The sequence below is a fragment of the Myripristis murdjan genome, chromosome 1, assembly GCF_902150065.1.
Source record: "Myripristis murdjan chromosome 1, fMyrMur1.1, whole genome shotgun sequence".
Lineage (NCBI taxonomy): Eukaryota > Metazoa > Chordata > Actinopteri > Holocentriformes > Holocentridae > Myripristis > Myripristis murdjan.
In genome coordinates, this window is record NC_043980.1 from 27776865 (window position 1) to 27799738 (window position 22874).

The 22874-nt window shown below is 39.5% G+C and overlaps 2 protein-coding genes across 2 annotated transcripts; both read left to right on the forward strand.

The window, feature by feature from the left end:
- Positions 1-2925: 2925 nt before the first annotated feature.
- On the forward strand, positions 2926-8188 carry tlr3 (toll-like receptor 3). Its single transcript, XM_030062267.1, is given in 6 exon segments — positions 2926-3179; positions 3499-3968; positions 4989-5183; positions 5348-7173; positions 7408-7552; positions 7554-8188. Coding segments are annotated over 5 exon segments (2670 nt in total). The 5' UTR covers positions 2926-3179; positions 3499-3518; the 3' UTR covers positions 7608-8188.
- A 4689-nt stretch (positions 8189-12877) lies between these two features.
- Positions 12878-22450, forward strand: cyp4v2a (cytochrome P450, family 4, subfamily V, member 2a). Its single transcript, XM_030062278.1, has 11 exons — positions 12878-13070; positions 13344-13456; positions 13755-13840; positions 14940-15130; positions 17719-17788; positions 17907-18033; positions 19413-19586; positions 19744-19846; positions 20513-20647; positions 21782-21961; positions 22126-22450. The coding sequence occupies exons 1-11, from the start codon at positions 12878-12880 to the stop codon at positions 22302-22304; spliced, it is 1551 nt and encodes a 516-aa protein (XP_029918138.1). The 3' UTR covers positions 22305-22450.
- The last annotated feature ends 424 nt before the right edge of the window (positions 22451-22874 follow it).

The window sequence follows — 22874 nt, forward strand, 5'->3', positions numbered from 1 at the left end:
TTACCACCTTGTAAACCTTTATGAAATCGGTTTTAAAACACCTACCAACATTACATACAGATGGGCCACATATTTTTGTTAATGGTTAATGACTACTTTGGAAACCATCTATAAACATTATTTTGTTGGCTATTATAAAGTTTCAGCTGATGATGACCTTGCTAAATGGATAATAAATACTTTTGCTGCCATCCAACCAAAACCTTGTATCTCCATAATACCAACTTTTCAAAAACAAAGAAAAACAGCCTTTTCTTTAGTTGATGACTGTACATTTTTTCTTTTCTTTCTTTTTTTTTTTTTTTTATAATTTGTGTAAAACAAAAATATACATGAATGTTTTGTTGTGAATGTCCCACGTCTTATTAGGTATAGAAATGTTATGGCTGAATGGTACAACCAATCAACCATTATGCAAGCCTACAGGCCTGTAGTTTCTCATTATTCTAGCCCATATTACTCTACATGTATAGCACAGTGGGAACTGCTAGATGTGCCACTATTCATAGAGCGAGTATGTTTGTTATTGGACAAATACAGTTCTCAGTTCAGACTAATTACATGGTTGTTCAATGATCAGTGGGTCATTAATCACTGTCTAGTCTCACTAGCAGGCTATGACCTTAAGGGAAGTCATACAATGAATTCTAATGGTGCAATGAATCCCAGGCTTATTTGAGCATCATAAATATTAATTGTGATCATTTTCGAAATGCTCATATTCGCCACACAACTATAAATCAAATGTTTTATTAACAGTCTTGCTTTTTTGCTGTCCTGCACTTGTGTCCCTGTTGTTAAGGGTGCGTGTTCTGCCTTCCTTCAGCACATCAAATATATCAGAGACTTAGAATGGAGGAAAAATGAGGTTTGTTTGAGTGAAGGAGGCGGCAAGCAGAGCTACAGTATATTGAAAGAATAGCGAGGAGATACATATCAGTGTTATATGCTTTATTAACTCTTATAACTCACTGGTTACCTGCTCATCTAAACACATTTCTCCCATTAAAACTAATCCCTGAACCTGTTTTCATCATTTCCCCAGGAGAAAACACTTATTGCCTCTGAAAAACATGCCTTGTATAGTGAACCATTGCTGCATTTCATATCACTAATATCACTCAACTGCCCTCTAGAGGCTGGCAATAAAACTTGAATGGCCCCTGCCACCAAAACTGCAGCACTTGCAGAATTACTTCGATTTTGAAATTTGCTTTGCTTTGCTGCCAGACAACAGTACAATGGTAAATCAATAAGGCACAAAATACACTAAATACTGTACAGCTGGCATTCTAAAGTAAAATGTCATATAGCCACAATGATAAGAAATATGTTACTATGACTAAATATTAACTGATAAAATAGAGAAACCAATCCACTGAAACTGCCAAAACTTCATGAGTGCTTAAATGCTGAATTCATTGTATTCTTCAAAGCTAAAAGGTGTCAATAGAAGTTTAAAAAATAGATTAAATAAATGTTTTAAGCACACAATAACTTTAGCCTATTTTCAGCAATTAATTCTATTCAATTTTATTTGTTATTCTATTAAATTCAAGGTTTATTTGCCTAATTTGCCAATACTCTTTAATATAGTTATCTCCATGCTCCAAGATGACAATTAAAACAAAAATAAAATTCTCATATCAGGGTGACTATAATAAACCATATAAGCAACTTTTTACACATGAATATCACTTTAGAAATATAGCAGCTAAAATAGCTTAGGGTATGAACATATTAGTGATAAAGATTTCATAAGATACAGCAAACCACTGTGTTGTTGAAGCCTTAGGCCTGCTGTGGTTCTTTACCGAATCTTATAGTTCCAATTTAAAAATCTGCCAGAAAGAAAGGCAGTATGAAGACTAGTATATCTTTATGTGATAAGCTACATACAGAACACACAACATAAAAATGTAAACTACAGACTTTGGTCGCAGAGAAGCACAGCAGGCTGCTTCAGGATGATTTTGGAAATGCATTCTTCAATATCATTTTAAATAATTATTTTAATTAAGGCATAATTTTCAGCTGTTTTATATTGATTGGCTTGAGCCATTATTCCTATGGTCCAACATTTAGTGAGCCCCTTGTGAATTTATTGTTAAACTGTTTGCCAAATATGGAAAGACACAGAAAATCTTGACATGACTTTTTGTGGTCTGTGCTGAGGCAAAGGTTCTCCTTAAAATGTATGCCCACCAATGCCTTTCCAAATCATTGTTAGCCGACTGTCTGGTTCCTCCAACCTCACAAAATACAACTTTATATTGGATGTCTCATTTTAGGAGGGCCACCCTACAAGCCTTCATTTTTTAAATTTATTTATTTATTTTTGGCTCATCCTGGATATTTCTTTCTTTTTTTCTTGTTTACCTGCCAAGTCTCTGTGTTCTGTATGTCTTATGTATACTTTTGTGTTGTCGTTCTTCCTCCACTTTTCCCCACTTTTCATTATTATTATGTGCAATAATAATAATAAAGTAAAACTAACTGAAGCACAGGCAAACATTTGGACCTTCATGCTCATAAAGCCTCCCGCACATGAACCAGGAGTCAAAACTGTACTCCAGTGAGTAATCTTGCTTGAGTCCATCTACTTTACTATAGCCTTTGTCCCTAGTAGTCTATTCCCACAGTTACGGTAAGCCACCGCAGTACACATCCATGACTTCCACAGGGAGAGCACCAAGTTTAGAGCCCAGTTCACGCTACAGCCTGAGGTCAGACTCATTTTAATATTCCATACAGTTTACGGCGGTGCACCATATAACAAGGAGTCGTATATATATATATATATGTACGATACATGCGAATATACGAAAATAAACACCGCAAACAGGAGGCCGAGTGACAACTTTTTTCTTTATTTTTCTTTTTCTTCTTTTTACAAAAAATAATTCATTTCCTGGACTCTCATCTAACTTCATCTACAAATTTGCCGATCATTAAACCATATAAAAATGGAGGACAGGGTGGTGGAAGAATGACATAATACCGCGTGCTAAGTGAACCTCGAGTAACGTGAACATGAAACTGAAAGTTTCAGTTCCTTGTTTTATACGGAAACACGCTGTGCCTAGTACATTTAGTTGTTTTTAGTGAAGAAATACCCAGTCAGAGTGAGTGGAGTCAGCTCTGACACGGCAGGCGGAGCAGGTTCTGCATACAGGCCGGTAAGAACACCGCAGACCCGTTTTCAATCCAAAACATTACCGCAGTCTCACCCGGGACACAGTGTGCTAAAGCTAACGCGCAGATGAAATTGTCAGCTATAACTTGAATAACTAATTTTCCTGCAGACCATAGATTACTGTGGATTTTCTGGAATGGGAAGATCATCATTGCCACTTTTGCATTGAGTTTTCTAGGGCATGTGTGTCAAAAAGTGTTAGTTAAAATGCCACATGAAACATAATAGATTTAACTGAAACCTAAATAAAAGTGTCTTATGCTTAATTCACCCCTTCCTTCCTCTCCCTTGTTTTACCTTAGAGTGACAAGTGTTTGAAGTGATGCATCTCTGCCATGCCCTTCAGCTATCATATGTGGTCAGTCTTGTTATGACTGGATCTTGCTGTTGCATGGCCTCTGAAAAGAAGACATCTTGCAAGGTACAACATGGCAAAGCTGACTGCAGCCACCTCAGCCTCAAGGAGATCCCCCCTGACCTTCCCAGGAACATCACCAGCCTGGATCTGTCTCACAACAGACTGACGCAACTGCCCCCCGATGCATTTATTCCTTATCCCGGCCTCCTCCACCTCAGTGTGACCCATAACAGTATCACCAAGATTGACGAGGGTTTGTGTAAGACGCTGGTACTGCTGAGAACTCTGAATGTGGAGCACAATGAAGTGCATTTACTGCATGAAAAAGATCTGAGCCACTGTACCAACTTAACGTGGCTGAATATGGCTTTTAATAGGCTGAAGCTTAAAGGAGAGCCCTTCTCTGCCCTAGAGGTACAGATGTCTGTAATATGCAGCTGTAGATTTATTGTGTTAACCCTCAAGTGATCAACTGGGGCTGGTTATATCTGACCCCAGACATATACGTTTATTCATATCTTAATGGTTATTTCTTTGATCTTTCTGAAAAAAGTTCAGTTTATTTGACTGTGGTCATATAGCCTATGACCCTAGTCATGGGCAACAAATTCTACCTATGTTCCTGGAGCAAATTAATCAAGAATCCAGGTTTCTTTAAAACTGAACAATATTGCAGTTCTTTTTCATTCATTTGAAATTGGGGTCTAATCATTAGTGGGTACAAAATATGTTGGTCATTTGAGGGTTAAAAGCTTTATTATGGGCTATGGTACCATGATACCATAATGATGATAGTGTAATGATAGTACATGACATGGCTAAAAGCATGTGGACACCTGAACACCACACCTATATTGCAGAAAAGGTCTGTTTTCTTGATTTGGACTGGACCTATTAATTCCAGTGAAGAGATATCTTAATGCTGCAGGATACAATGACACACACACACACACACACACACACACACACACACACACACACACACACACACACACACACACACACACACACACAAAGAAAAAAGAAAAAGAGAAAACTGTGCTTACAACTTGGTGGCAACAGTTTGGGGAAGCCCCTTTTCTGCTTCAGCATGACAACGCCGATTTGCTCGCTGAATGGGAGCAAATCCCATCTCATGTTCCAAAATCTGGTGGAAAGCAGCACTGCACATAGTAATAAGTATAAGTGATAAGTTTCTCACATGCCACAGCTTGATTGTGATTATATCACAACTTTATTCCAGTACAACTTTAGGAACTTCTGTTGGAATGATGCACTTTATTGATGCACTTTATTGATCAATGTATTATTTACTGGAAACTGCATGCGTTAGGAGGCATGACATCTTTACTGTTGTCCTGTTTGAAATGTACTTTATGGTGTTGCAGTACATGATATCATATTATGTTTTGACTCTCCTTTCACATTTTTCAGAGCCTGACTTTTCTAGATGTGTCCAAAAACAACCTGATGTCAGCAAGGCTTGGATCTCAGCCTCAGCTCCCTAACATTGTCACCATTACCTTCTCTAGTAATACCATATCTGCTTTGAAGAAAGATGACTTCTTCTTCCTCAGCCATTCATCGTTTCTGCAAGTCCTCAACCTGTCATCTCTGCCTCTGAAAACGGTATGCAACTTACTAAGAAAAGGGAAATGAAATTGTGTTGTCCAAATCAGGACCAGTATTGTGTAGTAGGATAACGTTTTTTTTTTTGTTTAGTTTTGTTTTGTTTCCCTTTACGTTTCTCTGTTGGCCTCATTGTAAAAACTGCTCACTGTGTTTTGTTGCAGTTTGAACCAGGTTGCTTCAAGCCCATTACAAACATAAAAACTGTCATCATGGATGGGAGCAATATGGGCACTGATGCCATTTCCAAACTCTGCTCGGAGCTATCAGGGACTGCCATTAATGTCTTGTCTCTGCAGAAGGTGAATCTAGTTACACTAACAAATACAACTTTTCGTGGGCTACAGAAAAGCAATCTCACCTTTCTGGATCTATCCGGCAATGGTATGGGTAAAATTGAGGAAGGATCATTTCAGTGGCTGCCGAGACTGGAGAATCTGTTTCTGACAGACAACAAAATCAAGCACCTGACAAAGGGCACATTTCATGGACTCAAAAATTTGAAAAAACTCAACCTGAGAAAGTCTCTGGTGAATATTGATGATTTTTCCTTTCAATCGTTAATTGCACTGGAGACCTTAATATTAGTGCACACTACAATTAGAGAAATCACACAGCACACCTTTGCGGGCTTGACAAGTCTCCGTGACCTTGAAATGGGCTGGTGCACTTGCGCAAGTCTCAGAAACATCAACAGCACGACCTTTGTCTCACTAGCAGCATCACCTCTCAGGAAGCTGAATCTGACAGCCACAGCTATATCACAGATCGGTCCTGGATCGTTCTCCATTTTGGGGAACCTTACCTCTCTTTTTATGGATTTGAACTTTATCAAACAAACTTTAACAGGGCAAGAGTTTGAAGGTCTAGGTCAGATTCAAGAAATTAACCTATCCAACAACCGCCAGACAGTTAAGCTTAGCAATGCTTCTTTTATTCATATGCCCAATCTTAAAGTACTAATATTGCGAAGAAGTCTAGTAGGCACTTTGAACCTGAATCCCTCTCCATTCAAGCCCCTGTCCAACCTCACCATCCTGGACCTCAGCAACAACAATATTGCTGATATCAGAAAAGATATGTTGGAAGGACTGGTGAACCTGAAAGTACTGAAGCTCCAACACAATAACTTAGCTCGCCTGTGGAAGAGTGCCATCTCAGGTGGGCCCGTCTTGTTTCTCGGGGGGCTTCAGAGCTTATCCACCTTGGTGATGGATTATAATGGGCTGGATGAAATCCCACTGAAGGCTTTGAGAGGGTTGACGAAACTCCAAGAACTAAGCTTTAACGGTAATCTCCTAGACAATATTAAGGACACAGTCTTTGATGACCTGCACTCACTGCGGGCTTTACATTTACAGAAGAACCTGATCACAGCTGTGAGACCAGAAGTATTCAAGTCAGCTATGACCAACCTGAGTCTGCTGGTTATGAACAAAAATCCATTTGACTGTACCTGTGAGAGCATCCTGTGGTTTGTAACATGGCTGAACACAACCAATGCCAGCGTGCCATATCTCAGTGACCAGTATGTGTGCAACACTCCCTTAGCCTATTTTAACCATGCTGTGATGCACTTTGACACACTCTCTTGCAAAGACATGACTCCGTTTCAGACTCTTTATATACTAAGCAGCACGGCTGTTATTACACTGATGGTAACTGCGCTTCTGGTTCGGTTCCATGGTTGGAGGATTCAGTTTTATTGGAACATTATGATCAATCGCACGTTGGGTTTCAGTGATGCCAGAGTTGAAGAGGGCAGGGAATTTGAGTATGATGCTTATGTCATACATGCGGAGGAAGACATCAAATGGGTGGAGAGAAGACTGCTCCCTTTAGAGGATGAAAATTACACATTTTGTTTGGAGGATCGAGATTCAGTGCCTGGCATGTCACGGCTTGAATCCATTGTAGATAATATGAGAAGATCCAGGAAAATCTTATTTGTTGTGACTGAAAGTCTTCTCAAGGATCAGTGGTGTAGACGGTAAGTCAAACAGACATTGCATTATTTTAACATTATTTTCACAGATCAGAGCAAAGGCAAAAACAAATCAATACATTTTAACTCAATTTGAAATTTCCTTTCCTGCAAATCCAGAGCTGTTCTCACTTTATACTGCATACAGTATGTGGTGTTTGTAGTTCATACTTGAGGCAGAATGGGTTTATGAAGTTGCATCTCAACCCAGTCACTCCCCTCATCTCTTTTCACATCCAGATTCAAAGCCCACCATGCGCTCCATCAGGTGATTGAAGCCAGCAGGGACTCAGTGGTCCTGGTTTTCCTTCAGGACATGCACGACTACAAATTATCCCACTCATTGTTCCTGCGAAGAGGCATGCTACGTCCACGCTGCATCCTCCACTGGCCTGTCCATAAGGAAAGGGTTCCTGCCTTTCATCAGAAGCTCTGCATAGCACTTGGCATGACTAATCAACTGCAGCAATGACTTTATTTCATGATTATAAGTCGAAAAAAAGTGCATGGGAAAATATGTACTAGTCTTATCAAGATTGTTTGCATTTTGATTGCATTGATTGCACTGTAGTTAAAAAACAAACCAACAAAAAAACAGTTAATTTTAGGTCATGCATTCCATTTTTCATATATTAACTTTTTATTTGATATAAGCATGATTTTGGAAGTGTTTTTTTTTTTTTTTAAGTTTCATTTAAAATGTTTTGTATTTTGGTTTATTTAATCACTTTATAAATAAGAAATGATTTTTGCAAATCAAGTTTTAATTCAACTTAATGTCACAGGCCTGAACACAGAGGCCAAAAGGTTTTTTTTGTTTGTTTGTTTTTTTTAAATTGATCTAATCATTTGTTATGTGGGACTGCTGAATGGGATGTATAACGTGATGTATGTACAATATTCAGATTGTCTAGTAAAGCATATTATGAATCATTATGAATCTTTTGCTTCCTCAGGTCTGCTTATGTTTTATGTCATCCTGACATCTAGTGGCTATTGTAATAAACTACAACCTGCAACCTAGCACGTTTATCCTTCATTTATTTATCAATTGTGTCCTCTATAGCACTTTAATTGTTTGATCAAAATAATTCTGCTATCAATGTAATTAACATTTGGAGCCTTTGCAAAGCACAAATCTTTTATAACTTTTTGTAACTTTGTGTAAAATGACCTCGCAGTTTCTTTGTAATATTAAAGCAATTTTGAAATAAAAGTTTAGAAGAATTACCACAAATGTTAGTGATGTTCTGCTTTTTTGGTCAGTTGTTCCAAAGTTTGAATGAAAATTGATCAAACCACTAAAACGAATAAGACCAAGCTTCCCTTTTATTAGTAAAACTGTCTTTCTAAATTAAAGCTGAGATGTAATGATCACTGACCAGGCACTTCAAAACACTGTTACATAAAATAAGAACAACAATAGGACTTGTGAACCTTATAAATAGGTTTTAAATATAAATGAATATAGAAGCACAATTGTAAAATGTAAATAAGCATATAAAGTGGCTCTTTCATGTTTTAAAACTATTAAGCCAAAAAAAAAAAAAAAAAAAAAAAATCAAATAAAAATAAGATTGCAAATAATTCAACCACATTTAACAATGCACCATTAAAAAACAAAAACAAGGCTGACAATCAGCCAATCAAAAGATTCCCAAGCCTCATCCATCCGAACCCTACTGTTCATAGTGAGACTTGGTTGTACTCTCGCCTTCTAGGAAACCTGATTTTAATTTTTACATTATTTGATTTTTATCTTCATAGCTTCCAGCAGTTCACCCAAATGGCCAGTCATAAAATATCTTACATCAGTCTATGCTGAGATAAAATTAATGTTCATTAAGCACAAAATTTGGTTTTGTCCCAGCTTGACTACATTGGATTAATGCTCTTTATCATGCAACAGTTGTGTTTAAGAGAGCCAATGGTATGATGTCATTACCATTTCAGCTTTTTGGGTCTACAGGGCTGTCCAGCGTCTCCAGTTATTTTCACACAAGAGCTTGAACCTTTAGCCTGTTCCATCAGAGCCAAACATAACCTGAATCAGCCCTTTTGGGTATGACTTTAAAACTAATCTTTATGCTGAGGACATTTTTTTTTTTTTTTTTTTTTAACATAATCCCACCTGGGAGTCCAACACCTTTTGAAGCTCACTGATGATTTCAGCCAGCGTTCTGCTTAACCATCTTACATCTCCAGCCATTTTAGCTTCTACTCACACTGTAATCAAGACACGGGAGATTAAATATCTTGGTTTCATAATTAGATCTACAGAATAGAATCAAATAGAATAGAATTCCTTTATTGTCATTGCATACAAGATACAACGGAATTGTAAGCAATCTCTTAAGGTGCGTCAATATAGAAAATAGAAAATACACAACAGCAGCAACAAAACAACAACATACAGTATAAATATAAGTAGTCCCTGAGATATGAATATTGCACTGAATAAATAAATATTGCACTGACATGAAATATTGCACTGGTGTGAAATATTGCACTGGATTAAAAAGTAAAGATTTCTGTGGGAGTAAAGGGGGAGTGCGTTGGGGAAGATGGGTGGATGACTATGGGGGGTGGGGTGGGGGGGTGTTAGTGCAAGTTTGAGTTCAGGGTGGTTATGGCTCTGGGGAAAAAAAAAAAAAAAAACTGTTCTTGAGTCTGTTTGTTTGGGCTTTAATGCACCTGTAGCGCCTCCCAGAGGGCAGCAGGTCAAACAGGTGGAAACCGGGTTGTCTTTTGCAATGTTTTTTGCTCTGCTGAGGCAGTGAGAGCTGTAGAGGTCCTGCAGAGAGGGGAGTGGACGACCGGTGATCTTCTGCATGGTGTTGGTTATCCTCTGAAGTCGCTTCTTGTCTGCATTGGTGCAACTGGCATACCAGACTGTAATGCAGTACGTCAGCAGACCACAGAGGAGCGGTAGAAGATCTCCAGCAGCTTCTCCCTCAGGTTGTTCCTTCTCAGCACCCTTAAGAAATGAAGGCGCTGCTGTGCCTTCTTAATGATCATGGTGATGTTTTCAATCCCTGTGAGGTCAGCAGAGATGACAGTTTGAATTTGAATTGACTGGACCCTTGATGTAGAGGGGGGAGGGGTCCGCCCTGTGCTTCCTGAAGTCCAGGATGATTTCCTTTGTCTTAGAGGTGTTAAGTGCCAGGTTCTTGGCTCAGCACACACCCTTGTGGAGAGCTGATGCTGAGGGTGCAGGTGGAGGAGAGGTGGGAGCCAAGTAGAGCAGACTGGGGGCGGTTGGTCAGGAAGTCTTTAATCCAAGTGCAGGTGAGTGAGGGGAGGCCCAGTTCAGTCAGTTTGCTCATTAGAATGTCCGGAATGATGGTATTAAAGGCTGAGCTGAAGTCAGTAAAAAGCATCCTTACATAGCTCCCCAGACGTTCTAGATGGCTCTAAAGAGCTATGGCTATGGTGTTGAAAAGGTCAAGGAGTTGAATGGACCTTAACTTCTGAAAACTATAAAGCAAGTTATATACTATAAAGCAAACTCTAAAGCAAGTTCAGATGGATGGATGACAATGCCTTTATTATTGTGGGGGAGAGCAGGAGTAATTAAAATGATCATACTCCTGAGATTGTCTTTTCTCTCGAGTTCCTGCAGTAGTGGTTTACAGAAACAAATAAATTCTTTACTATGTTTTTGTGAAAAGCTAGAAAAGCTAGGATAAGTATAAAAAAACTGAATGTTTCTAGAAAGATGAGTGGCTTATGCCAGATGTTTATTCCTATAATGGCAGATACACATTATCATGGGCATACACAAGACGTTGTGAAGAAGACGTTGGAGGTGGTTAGAAAAAAAAGAGCTGAAAGTAATATGAATATGTTCCTCTATCCCTCCTGTGGTTTAGCAAGAATGTGATAAAAACATTGATATGACCTTGATCCTAATGCTGAACTTGAATTAACCCCTTGTTCATGGCTGGAGAGAAACCTACTGTAAGAAGGTACAGCAGCAAAATCATATCATTATACAGGGCCATTTGATAGTTGACGGAAACACTGTTGATTTTAATGAACTCAAGAGGCAACACAAATGAAATGTGTGTGTAGTATTCGAACTGTTAAGTTGTAATAATAATTAAGTCACAGTGAGTATCTCTCACCACAGATCAATGGAAAAAGATTTTGCAATAAAATGCATTGAAATGTTTTCTATTTATGTTTGCAGGGCTGTGGTGGGACAAGTACACTAAACTGTCCAGTAGTAAAAAGATTTTGGGTTGATGTTATAATTTCTTAAATGCTATATTTCGTGTAAATATTCATGTATGCCCTGCAGTGTGTTTATTCGGCAGAAAGGTAGATGGAATCAGTTTGCAATTGATGCAGTGGTTGATTGGACTAGTATATCTCTCTGTAAAGAGAGGTCCATGGGTCTGGGGTCAGTCAGACGGTATTATATTGTTAAACGTGTCTCAGGCTTGCAACAAAGAGAGGGAGTTCACACAACTTTACAGTAAAAGGTTTTTTATTCTGCCAATAACAATAATTCAAACAAAGCCAACATGAGAATCAGTCACATCAGTGGTGTAAGGAGTGTTTGGCGAGTTCATGTTGTATGTTTAGAAAAGAAGAAAGGGCAGACCTGAGGAATCCCCAGAGAGGTGTTCTCTGCTGGCTTGTATAGCAGATCCCATCCTTGCAGGAGCCAATCAGGAACTCAGTCTCCTTTCACCACCTGCAGCACGTTAGGCTGACACAGAAAGAAACAGAGCACACAGGGGAGTTACTAAAGGACCTTGTCATTCACTGGAAAGTGAGGAAACCCAGCTGTTGCTGTTTGGAGAACTGAACTGGTTCAAGCAATATCTATAGTTGGTCTCAGTACACACACACACAGACACACACACCACATCTCCTCTATACACATTCTTGTTGAGGCTTGTTCATAAAGTGTTTTTTTTTTTTTTTTTTTAAATAATGATAGATTGTTTTTTTTTTTTTTTTTTTTCTTATATCGAGGTTGTGCTACATCAAATATGATACATCAAAGTTGAAATAACATGGAAAGGATGTTTGAGTTGAAATGATATGAAACTGATATTTATGTGTGACTGTTGTCAGGCACATATAAATAATATCAGTGGAATATTTTTGGGATACTGATGCTGACCCCTCAACCAGTAACCCCCACACACAGGGCACACACAGGGCAAAGGTCTTAAGGCAATCAGTGTGTATTCTCAAACAACACAGACTGACCTTCATAGAGTAAATGATTTAGCAATTGTATTGCACAATATCAGCCAGTATTAAAGTTCAAACTGTTTTTGCATATATCTGTATTTCTATTTGTCTTTCTATATTATACCACATTATGCACTGTAATTATGTCCAATAGTCATGAATAAATCTTCTTCAGAGGATAACCAACACCGTGCATCTCTCTGTCTGTCTGTCTATCTGTCTGTCTGTCTGTCTGTCTGTCTGTCTCTCTCTCTCTCTCTCTCTCTCTCTCTCTCTCTCTCTCTCTCTCTCTAGACACACATAACTATAATGTATATGTTCTCCATGACCCAAATACATTGTTGGTGTTTTGATGGTAATGTGAGGGTGGGACAAAGCAGAAAATGCGTCACAGTCTGCAACAGTGAGAGACACACATAAATGTGCACGCAGACACACACGCGCACACACACACACACACACGGATAGATATACACATATACATTTTTACTGCAAAAAGATGGCAATTGTAGCAAGTGTCTATACAACAATTTTGCTTGGAATTAGCCTCTTTATTGCTATTCTGACCTACATCACCTACCGACTGCTTAGTAAACACCTGCACAAATGGTTTGAAATGAAGCCTATTCCAGAGCTTGGAGGAACATTCCCCATCATTGGAAATGCACTGCAATTCAAAGCCAATTCTGGAGGTAAGAATGCAGAGGAGTGGATATTAGAATGGAGAGGAATGTAAAAAGACATACTATTTCAAAATATGCAGTTGGCACAGGGTGATTGTGGCATGAATCAGCAAGCTGCTAGACTGCATAAGCCCAGGCTTGTTAATGACGCTTTTGTCAATGCACAGTTGTATATAATGGGGCACAATACAATTTTTTTACTTAACTGATTTGCTAGTGAGCAAGTAAATGACTAACTGACCACTACGTTTTTGTTTTTTTTTTTTTGTTTTTTTTTTTCAGATTTCTTTTGTCAAATTGTTGGTTACACAAATGAATTCCGGGATAAACCCCTGCTGAAAATGTGGATTGGACCAGTCCCATTTGTGATTCTGTTCCATGCTGAAACTATTGAGGTATACCTACTTATAGAGTATTATACATTTACAAAATTAAATACATAATTGGTTTATTTGTTATTTATTTAGGTTTATTAGTTTTTATTTATGTACCCTCAGCCTGCTTTAATAACTGCAAATGCAACACAATGATAGTCAGAGTGTGTACACACACAACCATCAATAATTCTGTAAAGATTATGAAATAACCTGCACAATTACTATACAATAAATTGCATTATTTTAGTTTTGTACTGTAGTGTAAATAATTACTGTGTATTGCATGTTCATTGACTGAACCAAATGCCTTTTATAGACTGTTCTGAACAATCCAGTTCATATGGACAAATCCTATGCATACACGTTCCTCCAACCTTGGCTTGGAACTGGTCTGCTAACAAGGTAAGTACCACCCAAAAAAAAATTATTTGTCCTCTACTCTTTCTACCTAAGGATAACAAATTCTTTCAAAATCATGAGCAGAACACAGAGGAGCAAAACTGGAAGAAGAGAACAAAAAACATAATACATTATACATTCTATGCATACACACTCGCCAATGATATAGGTCTGCATTTAGTATAAATTGGCAATCTGTTGCCATAGGTATGTTGTAGTCATCTACGGTGGTGAAAGAATTTATTTATGAGTTTGTGAACCAATTGCTGAAATTGTAAAAAGTGGTTTTAATGCTTTAATTTTTAAACAGCAAATTAATTTAATGATGAAGTCTCATACAAATGGTCACATATGGGAATCCCCTCACCTCTGTCTATGATCAGCTCCATGTTGTCCATACTATAAGTGGAAATTAACCAAAGCATAGTGCAAAATGGCTGGGACTTAGCCTAAAAAATGCCAGTAAATGCTGTATCAGCAGCTTCTAACCAAAAGCCACTGCCAAACCCAGTCAGCCCTGCATGAGCTCTGCAGGCACATGCACTCTGGGATCCATGTATAGTTGGTCTGACCTGTATTCCCAGTCCTGTTGTTGTACAGTACATCCTTTCCATGATTAGCTGGCACCCAAATTTAGGGAAGTGACTGTAATACTATTACTTTTACTGTTATGCAAACTAGCTATATTATTATTTCTTATCTCAGTCACACTCACAGTGTTTGCACAAGTAAGGATCAAAATAAACTGATATAGTGATCAGTGTAGTCACCTGTTTTGTGCCCTACATTATCCTCTTGCACCAAATATGAGGCCCTGTTGACCCTGTAGCATGTCTGCCAGTGTATACTATATGTTAATAACTGAGTTGTTATGATGATAATGTAAGATATACAGCATACAATCCTGAGCATATGTAGTGCTTGGTGATTTGTGAGTGTGATTCCAGCCCATTCCTGATAGTTGGTGTATCTCTGATGAGCTGTTTGGTACAGGCTACAATATAATGAGTGCCCCAGTCAATTTGCTGTGTCTACCCTTATATACCATGGTCCTCTTCCTGCCTGTCATCCTGATCCTCTCTGACCTTCCTCTTTCGATCAGCACTGGGCATAAGTGGCGTCAGCGGAGGAAGATGCTGACTCCCACCTTTCACTTCTCGATCCTGACGGATTTCCTGGAGGTGATGAATGAGCAGGCAGAGGTCCTGGTGGAGAAGCTGGAGAAGGAAGCAGGGAAAGGCCCCTTCAACTGTTTCAATCACATCACCCTGTGTGCCCTGGACATCATCTGTGGTGAGTATGTATATATGTGATGTGTATGGAGTACTTGTTACCTCTATCTGCAGACACATTAGTTTTGTATAGGCCCATGGTGCAAGGCACAGCCACTTGCTGGTGAAGTGACATTTTGGTGAAGTGCAGTTCTCCACACTGTGCACTGTGGTGGGAGGAGGGGTGCAGTAGTGGGTGTGCAATGTTGCTGCCACAGATGACTGCAATTTGTACCCAACAACACTCACCTGCTTGGACCAGAGGCCTGTATCACGAAGCAAGCTTAGTTTTCGCTGGATTAGCCAGACCTATCCGGCTACACTAATCGAGATCATGGTGATCAGGGATAAGCGGTATCACGACGCTGGTTATCAACTCGCTCACTCGATCCAGGTTTGCCTCATCAAGAGCCGTGAACGTGCACGTATAAGGGGCGGAGTCTGAGGCAGCCGACCAATCACAAACATGAACCACAAGGGAAAAAAGCACAGCGTATGTCACGGCGGAGGAGCAGCGTATTATAGCCTACTGGAAAAGTATGAGGAGGAGCAGCGTACTAGACTGGAAAAGTATGAGGAGGAAAACAACATCTACACACTAAATTGAACACCGCGGCTGCCCCCAAGAGAAGGCGGAATGCTTGGCAACGAATTGCCGACTGCATAAATGCGCAAATTACACATCAGTGGCTCAAGTCCACATCAAGTCCACATGTATGACAGGTATAGTTGAATTCCCCCACGTGTAACCCCTCAGCTGTCAATCAGGCCCATTCTCTCACACAGGAATAATTTGCCCCCCAAAAATATTTCGAGCTAATTAATAGTGCCATTTTAAATGTCCCTAAAATGTTGTGAAACACCTCTAAAAATACTTTTGATTATCAGTTTTCCTTTAATGATCTCTCGTGTGTTTTCCTCTCCTACAGAATGTCAGCTGTGTATAGCAGGCAGCTGTTAGCCAGGCTGAAGTGCTGCTTCATGTTACATACATTACATTACATCCTTTCTCTCATACAGAGAGTCGTCAGCAAAATCTAACGGGTTTGATCGGTCAAGGAAAATCCTTTCACGCCGTAATGCTCTCCAGGATCCTCAATGATTGGACAGGCCACGGTTTGGCAAACAGCTGATTGGCCAGGGGGCGGTGCTTTATGTAGGATTCAATCCTATCCTGAAAGTTAGCCTGCCCCGGAGCAGGCTAGCTCTCAGGATAGGATTAGGACAGGTTTTCTATCCCGATCAGAGGTGAACCAGCTTTGTGATACAGAAAATCCGGAGTTGAGCCTGACGTGATCTCGCTAACACCTTAATCCCGCTTCGTGATACAGGCCTCTGGTCAACAGTGCAGCACGCTCACATTTTTCCATTCATGTTTTATTTTTGTCACCTCATTTGGTCGTGTCAAGCCCGACTACTGACTGGCAACAACCTGCCGTTAACGGTGACACCAAAGGAAAGAGCATCAACATGTTGAAATTTACAAGGTGGAAATTGCAGAACAGAATTGCAGCAGAACTGTGTTGATGTATGCATGGAAATGTATTATTGTAAATGCTAAATAAAACTTGCTATAAAGCACCAGTTGATCAGTTGACCAGTTGAGAGTTGATCACTGCAGGTGAATGGCAAGTTTCTCTCATTTCTCTCATTTCACTAAAGGTAGCGGTGAGGTTATGCCGTGTACAATTACAAATGATTGTTATCAACATTTTAGTATGGCCTGTGTTGAAAAATACCAAACATATCCTGTAAGAAAATGACATGTAACAATTACACAGTCATTTAAATGTCCTTGTCTATGTTTTAAGCCTTATTAACACATCAGACAATCTATCTCTTATCAAAAACTGTGTGTAAGCTTACTATCTTACAGTATCAGCTAGATGTGTCATCATCGTAACTTGAAATGGTACATAGCAGAGTACAGTATATAGTTATGCACCTGAAAAACCAACTTTCGTTCCCCAAAACTTTCTGCTATACATTCTCTTGGGATTGTGCATGCAGCCTCGTCCTTGACCAGTGAGAGACTGGCTGGCGGATGACCCCTCCTGTTGCCGCAGTTTCTCAGCAGTTCACAACTAATTTATGTTTTGCTCTCCTTCTGATATCATTGAACCGTTTCCAGTGTTGGGCAAGGGTTCTTTTGGAATCAATGATTAAACGTGTTATCTCCTCCTAGACAATTTTACACCATCAGCCCTCAGTGCCCTATTTACAGTGCCATAAATACGTTTTTGGCAATTCTGCACATCCTGCACAAGGACATCTGTTTCTTCTTGGGGGAAATTTTTAACTTGAGTGAATGTGGACTGCTCCCTGAAATTTAAATTATTGTATAACATGTTACTGTGTGTGTTGGGAGGAATAACAGGATAGTTGATTGGTTAAGTGTAAAACAGCACCTACCACACCCACTGTTAACAAATTGATCTCAAACCCACCCTTTTCCAAAATGCACAATGTTTAACCACAATTTATGCTGTGCTTTGATTCATGAAATTAGGATGCATAGGATATGCTATCTGGAATCAATCCCACCATGGTGTTTCACATAACACCCTTTCAATTGTGTTACTCCCTTTTTTTCTTTTTTCTTTTTTTCAGAAACGGCCATGGGAAAGAAAATTTATGCCCAAAGTAATTATGATTCAGAGTATGTTCGGAGTGTGTACAAGTGAGGTTTTTTTTTTTTTTTTTTTTGTCATTTAATTAAAATTTAATACCAGATTTATGCACACACACCAAAGACAATCATGATGGATAACCTATTTGTTTGTCTCTGTTCCCCTTAGAATGAGTGACATTATCACTCGCAGACAGAGGATGCCCTGGTTTTGGCCTGACTTTATGTACTACTGCTTTGGTGAGGGCTGGGAGCACAACAAGAGGCTCAAAATCCTCCATTCCTTCACATCCAATGTGAGTGACAGAGAGCTGAGTACGCAGAGGTTTAAAAAGCCCTGTGAAATACAAATACACTGGCTGCTTATACATTATGTTTATCTAATCAATGTATGATAGATTAGAGTTCTCTTACCAATTACTGTGACACTGGCACAGTAACTCAGTCATGTGGTCCCCCCCCCCCCATACATACACAGACACACAGACACACAGACACACAGACACACAGACACACACACACACACACACACACACACACACACACACACACACACACACACACACACACACACACACCTTGCCTGCACTTGCTCAGAACATCAGAGACCCAGAGAGGATTTTCTTTCTTTTTTAAATCAGCCATTTCACTCTATTCAGTGCAATTCACTTAACACTGTAAAAACAACTAGAATAAGAGGAAATGCGATATCTAATAGTAGAGTAGGTTCTAGACCTACAGGGGATTTACAAAATCCAAGGCCTTTCCAGGGCTATGACCCCACACCATGAATTTTATGACTCACTTGGCTGTTCACAGTATTGCCAAATATAATTTAACGGATCACTTACTGGTGTCTGTTGGCCAACGAGGAATATCTGTGGGTGTCTCAGAAAAACAGTTTGCTGTTAGTAGAGGTTTGCAAGCTCCTAGAGTCCTCCACGTCTGGAACCGGTTTCCTTGTGGGCAGGCAGCACTCAGGTTAGAGCTTCCCTCCTCATCGCTGGATTGTCATGGAATTCTTCAATAACAGTTTAAGTCTTTCTTTGCACTTTTATATTGCAATATGGAAAAAGCAACACACCAACTATCTCACAGTTGCTAGTGTAGGCTAATTCAAAGAATGTGGGGAAAGTCATAACATATGTGGCTTGATTAAATTCTCACTGGTTACAACTGTTGCTGAGCAGAAAAATAAGACCTTCCTGTCTCCTTATTAGGCCATTAGATACAAAGTGGTGAGTGTAATGGGTTAAAAAGGAAAACTTCAACCCTATCCCTAATGCGCGGACCTCAGTTTGCTAAACACAGCAGTCTCGCCACAGCCAGAGACAAAACAAAGTATAGCGAGGACACTGTAGTCTGGGAGTGTCTCTGTTTTCAGCACACCAACACACACGGTGAGCTCTCATAACAAAATCTGAACATAGAACATACATGATTATGGAATAAAAAGTGGTGACATAATTTAAGTGATAAACATAAGCAGATATACTGTATGATTGTTAAAGGAATATACACATTTCTTTAAGCACATACATAAAGTACATAATTTACTTCACATGAACTATTTTGCCTAAATCTGAATTCATTCTCCGTAACAAATAGCAGTGAGATGGAGAACAAGCAGAAGAGGCTGCCTAAGGACAAAACTCCACTTTAACTTTCTTCCCAGGTGATATATGAAAGAGCAGATTACATTTCCTACATTGAATCAGACAGCGAATCTGACCAGGGCATGTGGAAGAGACGAGCTTTCCTGGACATGCTCTTAAAGACGACAGATGAGGACGGCAACAAGCTGAGCCACCAGGACATCCAGGAGGAAGTGGACACCTTCATGTTTAGAGTTAGTAGTTATCACCTGTTCAACTGTGTGCGTGCAAATGTGTTTGTGCATGAATGAATGACACTAAACCCTCCTAAATTATGTGTGTGTGTGTGTGTTTTTTTTCATTTTGATTATGCATTTACCTTTTCTTTTTCACATTATCGTTTTTTTGCAGGGTCACGACACCACAGCAGCCGCTATAAACTGGACCATACATCTGCTGGGCTCCCACCCTGAGGTTCAGAGGAAAGTTCAACAAGAGCTTCAGGAGATTTTTGGTAATGGCAACATGCCCGCTCCCCTGTCAGCGCCCACCTTCTCACTTTCATGACATCATTTATTTTCCTGACCGGAGGCCTTTTGACTCATCTTTGTTGAGATTCATTTGATCTTCACAAGTCAAAAGGGAGCTCATACATGGGATAATAGCCCAGAAAATCCTTGCCAAAATGTATGGGGAATAATTGAATTATTTTCAGCTCTGTATGGACTTAACTTGGCCTCCACTGCATTTCTCTATGACGTAAGCTAGATGGCCTTCTAGCAATAACACATGCAAGTTTGCCCCAGTTCAAATTGCAATGGAAAGAGCAATCTAAACCTGTCCTCAAGCGTATAAACATTCATTTTGTCCAGAATATTAATGTGATACTTCTTTCCTCCATGCAAAACGCTAGTAACAAGACCATAATTTGTTGTTCAGTGGTGCATACATTACCTTATCACAGTTTGAGGTGTTTTTTTTATTCAGTTAACGCAGCACATTTACTGAGTGTGTAGCTGGAATAATTCAATGTGTATAGCTCTTATCTAGACAGAAGGAAGCTGGTTAATGTCCGGGGATATGGATTGCACTGCATAAAGTGCCACAGTAGGAAACTGGAACACAGACCAAAGAGGACGGTTCCTTGTTCTGCTCTTCCACCTGTCTCTTGTGCTATAAGGTACGTCTGAGCGGCCCATTAACACTGAGGACCTGAAGAAGCTCAAATACCTGGAGTGTGTAATCAAAGAATCCCTGCGACTGTTTCCCTCTGTGCCTTTCTTTGCCCGGAGAATCTGTGAAGACTGCCACATCAGTGAGTTATGCAAGTGACACACTGATTTTTTTTAATGCAAACCTCAATTAGTGATGCGTATTAAAACGGTACCCAGTGTTGTTTGTGACCACCGGTGGCACTGTAGTGCACACTAAGGAACCTGTTTAACGAGCACTCAGATTTTCAGATTTCAGATTTTCATTTATTTTCTCTAGACCACACATCGGGGCATGGAGCACAAACTGAAAACAAAACAACAGTACGGTTGTAAATGACGATACCTTTAACACTAAGTCATTGAAACAACATCACTCAAAAAGGCACCAAGTTTACATACCGCTCTTGTTTATCTGTCTGTAATAGTGATATGAGTTAGACGAATGGTTTACAACGTGTTTTTGCACCTACTTCTTTCTGTTCTTTGTAATGCTTGTGTTTTTACCTTCAAACAAAACATGGTACTCATCCCTCAGGCAGGCAGACTTAAGGTAGGAAAATCACATGATGGCATACTCTGGAGCTCATAATGCCACTTGTGCCAAAATTGATCTTTTAACCCCTGCTCAACTGCTAGCTTCAGCCATTTGATATGATGGCACCTCTGATCCAACCAAAGGCAGAAGAAACCACATTTATCCAGTATTTGCTGAATAAATGTCATCCATGGCGATACATATGTTCCAGAGATATACAAACTGAATAAACAATTACAGATTACCTGGCTGAGCTTAGTTTTCTTCCCATTCAACAAACTCCCCCAATAACCAATAAATGAATAATTTGAAAACCAATGCATAGTAGGTATCTTCCTAAATCCCCATATATCATATTACTACAAGTTATCATTTTAACTTTAAATGTGTACTTCCAAAATGCCATGAGCACGGGGTGACATATTACACATACCCATTTAAGCAAGGCAACTTCCAAAATATTCCAAAATAAGGTTTTACAAATGTCCACTGAGGCAGGAAGTGTATTCAACATGTTTATTAGGCCTCAGTATTTTTTGGTGTGAATTTTTGAATGTATGTAAAACCAAGTGTGTTTACAAGACAAACTGCATTGAGTTTCTTAAGTCATGCTTGTTTCATTATTTTTGCATGTATTTGTGTATTGCATCTAAATGAGGACCATTTTTTACAACTAAACTGCAGTTGTATAATTATGTAGGTGGGTTCAAGGTGCCCAGAGGTGCCAATGCCATCATAATACCCTACGCTCTGCACCGTGATGCACGCTACTTCCCGAACCCCGAGGAGTTCCAGCCAGACCGCTTTCTGCCCGAGAATTCAGCGGGGAGGCATCCGTATGCTTACATTCCCTTCTCTGCTGGACTCCGCAACTGTATTGGTAATTACAAGAGTTCATTAGATCTGTCTTGTTTTAGGAGCAGAATGTCTTAAATCGAATCTTTTAATTAATCTTTTGGTTGTGTGTGTGTGTCTTTATGAGTGGTGGGTATCAATATCAATGTAGTTTTTGAAATTCCCCTCTCCCTTTGTAATGCTCCTCAGGTCAGCGCTTTGCAATAATGGAGGAAAAAGTGATTTTGGCCTCCATTCTGCGCTACTTTGACATTGAAGCTTGTCAGAAACGTGAAGACCTGCGGCCACACGGGGAGCTCATCCTGCGACCAGAGAAGGGCATCTGGATCAAACTGGAACGGAGAAAGACCCAGGCTGCATCACACTAGTGCCTGCACTCTCTCTGTTGTTCTAAAGCCTCTCACTATTGTCAAATTAAAAGAGCAGTGTGCAGGATTTTAAATGAGTCAAAGAGAGAAATGGGATATAATATTCATAAACATGCTTTTCAGTAGTGTATAAAAAGCAGAAATGAAGAATCGTAGGGATTTCATAAAGTTAGAAGTAGATTATTAGATTAGAATTAGATTAGAAGTGTTTTAATATACATAAGAGTGGGTCACAGTTTTATGTTTGCTTCCATCTTGCTTTGCCAGTTTTTACAGAGGCTCAAACAGGGCAAACTAACCCAAAGTACACTTTGTGACAAACATGTTTTTCCTCTTGCAAGTGCTTGACGTAAGTGTGTCGCATAATGTGCTGGTTGGTGGCAGATTGCTGAAATTTTTAGCAAAAGACAAAGACTAGCATTTGTTTTGCTTAAGGCTGTGTTTATGACAGATCATACCTATACTGCAGCAAGAGCAAGTGAGCAAGTTTTTTCAGCAACCATTTACTCTCATTTGTGTTGTTTTTTTTCCCTTCCCTTCAAAAACAGTTGCAAGCATAGAAGACATGAT

What these genes read in the sequence shown, in the direction of transcription:
- cyp4v2a (XM_030062278.1), top strand. Translation starts at nt 12,878, where the DNA reads ATGGCAATTGTAGCAAGTGTCTATACAACAATTTTGCTTGGAATTAGC. An exon ending in AGAGCTTCAGGAGATTTTTG is followed by an intron (nt 19,847 to 20,512) that starts GTAATGGCAACA and finishes TTGTGCTATAAG; the next exon opens with GTACGTCTGAGCGGCCCATT. An exon ending in CTGTGAAGACTGCCACATCA is followed by an intron (nt 20,648 to 21,781) that starts GTGAGTTATGCA and finishes ATAATTATGTAG; the next exon opens with GTGGGTTCAAGGTGCCCAGA.